Source organism: Odontesthes bonariensis, chromosome 5, assembly GCF_027942865.1.
Source record: "Odontesthes bonariensis isolate fOdoBon6 chromosome 5, fOdoBon6.hap1, whole genome shotgun sequence".
Taxonomy (NCBI): Eukaryota; Metazoa; Chordata; class Actinopteri; order Atheriniformes; family Atherinopsidae; genus Odontesthes; species Odontesthes bonariensis.
In genome coordinates, this window is record NC_134510.1 from 41,821,278 (window position 1) to 41,829,898 (window position 8,621).

Genomic DNA, 8,621 nt, shown 5'->3' on the forward strand with positions numbered 1-8,621 from the left:
TCATACTTGAAACACATCTGAAACACACCTGTAACACACCTGAAACACACCTGAAACACATCTGTAACACACCTGAAACATACTTGAAACACATCTGTAACACACCTGAAACACACCTGAAACACATCTGAAACACACCTGTAACACACCTGAAACACACCTGAAACACATCTGTAACACACCTGTAACACACCTGTAACACACCTGAAACACATCTGTAACACACCTGTAACACACCTGTAACACACCTGTAACACACCTGTAACACACCTGAAACACATCTGTAACACATCTGAAACACACCTGTAACACATCTGAAACACATCTGTAACACACCTGAAACACACCTGTAACACATCTGAAACACACCTGAAACACACCTGAAACTCATCTGTAACACACCTGTAACACACCTGAAACACATCTGTAACACACCTGAAACACACCTGTAACACACCTGAAACACATCTGAAACACATCTGTAACACACCTGAAACACACCTGAAACACATCTGTAACACACCTGAAACACACCTGAAACACATCTGTAACACACCTGAAACACACCTGAAACACATCTGTAACACACCTGAAACACTTCTGAAACACACCTGAAACACTTCTGAAACACACCTGTAACACACCTGTAACACACCTGAAACACACCTGAAACACACCTGAAACACATCTGTAACACATCTGAAACACACCTGTAACACATCTGAAACACATCTGTAACACACCTGAAACACACCTGTAACACATCTGAAACACTTCTGAAACACACCTGTAACACACCTGTAACACACCTGTAACACACCTGTAACACACCTGAAACACATCTGTAACACATCTGAAACACACCTGTAACACATCTGAAACACATCTGTAACACACCTGAAACACACCTGTAACACATCTGAAACACACCTGAAACACACCTGAAACACACCTGAAACACACCTGAAACACACCTGAAACACACCTGTAACACATCTGAAACACACCTGAAACACACCTGAAACACACCTGTAACACACCTGAAACACACCTGAAACACATCTGTAACACACCTGAAACACACCTGTAACACACCTGAAACACATCTGAAACACATCTGTAACACACCTGAAACACACCTGAAACACATCTGTAACACACCTGAAACACACCTGAAACACATCTGTAACACACCTGAAACACACCTGAAACACATCTGTAACACACCTGAAACACTTCTGAAACACACCTGAAACACTTCTGAAACACACCTGTAACACACCTGTAACACACCTGAAACACACCTGAAACACACCTGAAACACATCTGTAACACACCTGAAACACACCTGAAACACACCTGAAACACATCTGAAACACACCTGAAACACATCTGTAACACACCTGAAACACATCTGAAACACATCTGTAACACACCTGAAACACACCTGAAACACATCTGTAACACACCTGAAACACACCTGAAACACATCTGTAACACACCTGAAACACATCTGTAACACACCTGAAACACATCTGAAACACATCTGTAACACACCTGAAACACACCTGAAACACATCTGTAACACACCTGAAACACACCTGAAACACATCTGAAACACACCTGTAACACACCTGTAACACATCTGAAACACATCTGTAACACACCTGAAACACACCTGAAACACACCTGAAACACACCTGAAACACTTCTGAAACACACCTGAAACACACCTGAAACACATCTGTAACACACCTGAAACACACCTGAAACACATCTGTAACACACCTGAAACACACCTGTAACACACCTGAAACACACCTGAAACACATCTGAAACACACCTGAAACACACCTGAAACACACCTGTAACACACCTGAAACACACCTGTAACACACCTGAAACACACCTGAAACACATCTGTAACACACCTGAAACACACCTGTAACACATCTGAAACACACCTGAAACACACCTGTAACACACATGTAACACACCTGAAACACACCTGAAACACATCTGTAACACACCTGAAACACACCTGAAACACACCTGAAACACACCTGTAACACACCTGTAACACACCTGAAACACACCTGAAACACACCTGTAACACACCTGAAACACACCTGTAACACACCTGAAACACACCTGAAACACATCTGTAACACACCTGTAACACACCTGTAACACACCTGAAACACACCTGTAACACACCTGAAATAGATTTGTACCTTTGTGTGTGATGTAAACTCTCAACAAAAACTTCTGTACCTGGTTCTCAGGTTACTATGGAGACGGGATGAACGCCATCATCTTGTTCACTTCCTGTTACCTGCCAGAGAACACGCTGGAAAACTACGAGTACGTGATGGAGAACCTGTTCAGGTGAGCATGTAGTGTTACACCTGGTCACCTGGTCTGTCTGGTCACCTGGTCACCTGGACACCTGGTCTGTCTGGTCACCTGGTCTCCTGGACACCTAGTCACCTGGACACCTGGTCTGTCTGGTCACCTGGTCTCCTGGTCACCTGGACACCTGGTCACCTGGTCTGTCTGGTCACCTGGTCTGTCTGGTCACATGGTCACCTGGTCTCCTGGACACCTGGTCACCTGGTCACATGGACACCTGGTCTCCTGGACACCTGGTCACCTGGTCACATGGACACCTGGTCTGTCTGGTCACATGGTCACCTGGTCTCCTGGACACCTGGTCACCTGGTCACCTGGTCACATGGACACCTGGTCTGTCTGGTCACCTGGTCTGTCTGGTCACCTGGTCTGTCTGGTCACCTGGTCACCTGGTCTCCTGGACACCTGGACACCTGGTCACATGGACACCTGGTCTGTCTGGTCACCTGGTCTGTCTGGTCACCTGGTCTCCTGGTCACCTGGACACCTGGTCACATGGTCACCTGGTCTCCTGGACACCTGGTCACATGGTCACCTGGTCTCCTGGTCACCTGGTCTCCTGGTCACCTGGTCACTTGGACACCTGGACTGTCTGGTCACCTGGTCTCCTGGACACCTGGTCACTTGGACACCTGGACTGTCTGGTCACCTGGACACCTGGTCTCCTGGACACCTGGTCACATGGTCACCTGGTCTCCTGGTCACCTGGTCTCCTGGTCACCTGGTCACTTGGACACCTGGACTGTCTGGTCACCTGGTCTCCTGGACACCTGGTCACATGGTCACATGGTCACATGGTCTCCTGGTCACTTGGACACCTGGACTGTCTGGTCACCTGGTCTCCTGGTCTCCTGGTCACCTGGTCACATGGTCACATGGTCACCTGGTCTCCTGGTCACCTGGTCACTTGGACACCTGGACTGTCTGGTCACCTGGTCTCCTGGACACCTGGTCACATGGTCACATGGTCACCTGGTCACCTGGTCACCTGGTCTCCTGGTCTCCTGGACACCTGGTCTGTCTGGTCACCTGGACACCTGGTCACCTGGTCTGTCTGGTCTCCTGGTCTCCTGGTCACCTGGTCTGTCTGGTCACCTGGTCACCTGGTCTGTCTGGTCTCCTGGACACCTGGTCACCTGGTCTCCTGGTCACCTGGTCTCCTGGTCACCTGGTCACCTGGTCTCCTGGTCACCTGGTCACTTGGACACCTGGACTGTCTGGTCACCTGGTCTCCTGGACACCTGGTCACATGGTCACATGGTCACATGGTCACCTGGTCACCTGGTCACCTGGTCTCCTGGTCACTTGGACACCTGGACTGTCTGGTCACCTGGTCTCCTGGACACCTGGTCTGTCTGGTCTCCTGGTCTCCTGGTCACCTGGTCTGTCTGGTCACCTGGTCACCTGGACACATGGACACCTGGTCTGTCTGGTCACCTGGTCACATGGACACATGGACACCTGGTCTGTCTGGTCTCCTGGTCTCCTGGACACCTGGTCTGTCTGGTCACCTGGTCACATGGACACCTGGTCTGTCTGGTCACCTGGACACCTGGTCTGTCTGGTCACCTGGTCACCTGGACACCTGGTCTGTCTGGTCACCTGGTCACCTGGTCTGTCTGGTCACCTGGTCACCTGATCTGTCTGGTCACCTGGTCACCTGGTCTGTCTGGTCACCTGGTCACCTGGTCTTTCTGGTCACCTGGTCACCTGGTCTGTCTGGTCACCTGGACACCTGGTCTGTCTGGTCACCTGGTCACCTGGTCTGTCTGGTCACCTGGTCACCTGGTCACCTGGTCACATGGACACCTGGTCTGTCTGGTCACCTGGACACCTGGTCTGTCTGGTCACCTGGTCACCTGGTCTGTCTGGTCACCTGGTCACCTGGACACCTGGTCACATGGACACCTGGTCTGTCTGGTCACCTGGACACCTGGTCTGTCTGGTCACCTGGTCACCTGGACACCTGGTCACATGGACACCTGGTCTGTCTGGTCACCTGGACACCTGGTCTGTCTGGTCACCTGGTCACCTGGACACCTGGTCACATGGACACCTGGTCTGTCTGGTCACCTGGTCACCTGGTCTGTCTGGTCACCTGGACACCTGGTCTGTCTGGTCACCTGGTCTCCTGGTCACTTGGACACCTGGACTGTCTGGTCACCTGGTCACCTGGTCTGTCTGGTCACCTGGTCACATGGACACCTGGTCTGTCTGGTCACCTGGTCTCCTGGTCACTTGGACACCTGGACTGTCTGGTCACCTGGTCACCTGGTCTGTCTGGTCACCTGGTCACATGGACACATGGACACCTGGTCTGTCTGGTCACCTGGTCACATGGACACCTGGTCTGTCTGGTCACCTGGTCACCTGGACACCTGGTCACATGGACACCTGGTCTGTCTGGTCACCTGGTCACCTGGTCACCTGGACACCTGGTCACATGGACACCTGGTCTCCTGGTCACATGGACACCTGGTCTGTCTGGTCACCTGGACACCTGGTCACATGGACACCTGGTCTGTCTGGTCACCTGGTCACCTGGTCACCTGGACACCTGGTCACATGGTCACCTGGTCTCCTGGTCACATGGACACCTGGTCTCCTGGTCACATGGACACCTGGTCTTTCTGGTCACCTGGTCTCCTGGTCACCTGGATACCTGGACGTCTGGTCACCTGGTCACCTGGACACCCGGTCACCTGGACACCCGGTCACCTGGACACCCGGTCACCTGGAAACCTGGTCACCTGGTCTGTCTTTGCCTGCAGGTACATCGTTGGGACGTTGGACCTGATGGTGTCGGAGAACTATGTGCTGGTGTACCTGTGTGCCATGGCTCCCAGAAACAAACTGCCCCCCATCAAATGGCTGCACCAGTGCTACACCTCCATCGACAGGAGGTACGATGGTTTCTCTGACATGGCCGCCCTGCGGGGCGGAGCTACGTCCGATGGTTTCTCTGACATGGCCGCCCTGCGGGGCGGAGCTACGTCCGATGGTTTCTCTGTAGTCGGGGAGCCAGAGTCTCAAAAGCTCAATGAAATGGGTTGAACCTGACACGGCCTGCCATACTTTTTATTTGTGTTTTTTTATGTTCACTTTGACCCTAAGAAGCAATAATCAGAGGGTCTGCTCTGCCGGAAACATCGCGAACATATATTGTGGCCATTTTAGTGTATGTGCTCTTAATTTTTTTGATAGAAAATGTTGGAAAATTACAATTTTCCACAAATCCTCAGTGGGTGGGGTCAATAAATGCATTTCAGATGCACAGAACACATGTTGGGGACAACATCCAATTAAATTATAACTCTTAAAATATTAGCACAACAGGGATAAACTGACACAATCTGGTGCTAGTAAGTGCTAACATATGCTATTAGTGACAAACATATGCTAACACATGCTTACATGCTGTTCATGTAAAAATACATTTCTACATGATTTTGGCTCAATTTAATGCAAAGAAATCAGGCGTTTTTTTTCACTTTTTTTTCAATATTTTCATCTTTACTACATTGGCAATCAATTATTCCCCCAAATTATGACATCAGTCAATATGCGATTCTGTTCACCAAACAGTAAACTCATTCCACAGAAAAAATGAGAAAAATCCAACCAAAATCATTGGATCTGTGAGGATTTCACTGCTCGGCCTCGTTGGCGATCAACAGGCTCAGAACCTCAAAATTCCGAAAGACATACTGGATATTTTAGCAAAAGTGAACATAAAAAACTAAAACTAAAAAGTATGGCAGACCATGTCTGATCTTGAAATTAGCTTAAAAACTTCTTCAAATGTAAAAAAAAAAAGCTTGTTTCATGTGAAATATGACTCAAAACTATTTGTTTTCAAGACTTTTTCACTTAACAAGATATTCCAGATGTATTGTATTAAAACAAGTCCCTATATCTGGCTGTAATGGTGCTTGTTAGGCAGTTGTGTCTTATATTAAGTGTAATGAGATACTCAATGAGACAAATCTACTTGGTAAGATTTAGATTTCAGCCAGATATAGGGACTTGTTTTAATACAACACATCTGGAATATCTTGTTAAATTAAAAGTCTTGAAAACAAATAGTTTTGAGTCGGATTTCATATGAAACAAGCTTTTTTTTTTTACATTTGAAGAGGTTTTTAAGCTAATTTCAAGATCACTTTTATCTCAAAAGTCTTAAATATCACATTTTATTTCAAGAAATCTTGACAAGCCGATTTTCACTAGTTCCATTGGCGGATTTATTTGCTTATTTCAAGCAAAAACGTCTTTTATTTGTTGTTTTTTTACTTATTTTTTCCAGTGTGTAAGCTCTCCTCCATGTTTTTACCTTCCTGTGTTCAGGCTGAAGAAGGACCTGAAGGGGCTGCTGGTGGTCCACCCGGCCTGGTACATCAAAGCTCTCATCACGGTGGTCAAACCCTTCATCAGGTCAGCAGCACACCGTAAAAACCTAAAAATACGCTCATGTGACGGCAGCTAGAAACGAGAACTTTAACCACCGAGAATAAAGTTAAAAAGGGACGAAACACAGAGAGAACAGAGCCGAGGTGAAAATGTTTCATCAGTTTTTCTCTGCTGTCTTCAGCATCAGAAACATTAAAGTTATATTTATAAAAATAAAATACATCCAGAAGCTTCAACGTGTCAGAAAAAACATCACGGACGCTGAACCGGTTCAGGTTCCGGTCCTGAAACACTTAGACGCTGAACCGGTTCAGGTTCCGGTCCTGAAACACTTGGACGTGGAACCGGTTCAGGTTCAGGTTCCGGTCCTGAAACACTCACCCTGGTGTCTCCTCTGGTTCCCACAGCGACAAGTTCAGCAGGAAGATCCGCTTCGTCCAGAGTCTGCAGCAGCTCGCCGACCTCCTCCCCACGGACAGGCTGCAGATCCCGGACGCCATCCGCCAGTAAGGCCCGGTTCTGCTGGTTCTGGTTCTGCTGGTTCTGGTTCTGCTGGTTCTGGTTCTGCTGGTTCTGGTTCTGCTGGTTCAGGCTCTGCTGGTCCTGCTGGACTCCCCTGATGTCTCAGGGTTCTGTGGTTCTGTGTCCCGCAGGTTCGATGAGAAGCTGAACAGATGACGGCCGCAGACTGGGGGGACCCTGGGGGTCAGAGGTCATTCTCCCGGGTCGGGGGGCTCGGCTCAGATGATGGACAGCAGCTGACCTCAAAGACTTTTCCACTTTTATCTTTAATGCAGCTTCTGGAACTGACCCGACCCACGTTCTGATGTTTCCAGCTGATGTTTCCAGCTGATGTTTCCAGCTGATGTTTCCAGCTGATTCCAGCTGTTACCAGCTGATGTTTCCAGCTGATGTTTCCAGCTGTTTCCAGCTGATTCCAGCTGTTTCCAGCTGTTACCAGCTGATGTTTCCAGCTGATGTTTCCAGCTGATGTTTCCAGCTGTTTCCAGCTGATTCCAGCTGTTACCAGCTGATGTTTCCAGCTGATTCCAGCTGTTTCCAGCTGATGTTTCCAGCTGATTCCAGCTGCTGGTCAGTGCTCCAGAGGTGAGGTCATCGGGTCAGCTGATCTGTGTCAGATCTGAGCACCTAAACCGGGTTCTGTTTCCTCATCCCGACTCGCTGCAGCTGCTTTATTTAATCATGGAACGCTCAGAGGATGCAGTCTGGGATTTACTGCAAAGCCACTGTATCCATGGCAACATCTCACCTGGTTAACCTGCTGGCTGGTGTGCAGGAGGCTGCTGATTGGCTGCTGACACCTTCTGTACCTGCTTCACTTCCTGTAATAAAAACGCTTCCTGAAACTTTTGCTGTTTGGGAGTTTTTTCCTCGGTGAACAGTTGGTAAAGGAATAAAAATAAGAAGTTAGAAACAAGACGAGGTCAGAAAGGTGGCGTGGAAACTGTTCATGGACTGGATCAGAACCTGCACCTGGGCCTCGGTCTGGACCTGCATGTGCAGCTGCCTTCATCTTAAAGTCAGTCCTCAGAAAAGCTCCTGAAAGCTTTTTATTCCATCACATTTTAATTTAATCATCAGGAACAGATGGAGTTGGAGCTGAACATCAACCAAAGACCAGACAGATGGCAACAACTACACAAAACAACAACACAACAAAACAAAAAACAACAAAACAAAAAACAACAAAAACAACTAAACAAAGAACAACAACTACACAAAACATCAACAACTACAAAAAACAACAAAACAAAGAACAACAAAACAAAAAACAACAA

General features: G+C 48.2%; 1 protein-coding gene across 1 annotated transcript in view; it reads left to right on the plus strand.

The window, feature by feature from the left end:
- The window catches only part of bnipl (BCL2 interacting protein like), a 22,239-nt gene extending 14,050 nt beyond the window's left edge, over nucleotides 1-8,189 (plus strand). The window contains exons 6-10 of the mRNA XM_075466422.1: nucleotides 2,286-2,388; nucleotides 5,184-5,315; nucleotides 6,760-6,846; nucleotides 7,230-7,328; nucleotides 7,476-8,189. Of these exons, the coding sequence (XP_075322537.1) occupies nucleotides 2,286-2,388; nucleotides 5,184-5,315; nucleotides 6,760-6,846; nucleotides 7,230-7,328; nucleotides 7,476-7,500 (446 nt within the window). The 3' untranslated portion in view covers nucleotides 7,501-8,189. The remainder of the gene's footprint in view (nucleotides 1-2,285; nucleotides 2,389-5,183; nucleotides 5,316-6,759; nucleotides 6,847-7,229; nucleotides 7,329-7,475) is intronic.
- The last annotated feature ends 432 nt before the right edge of the window (nucleotides 8,190-8,621 follow it).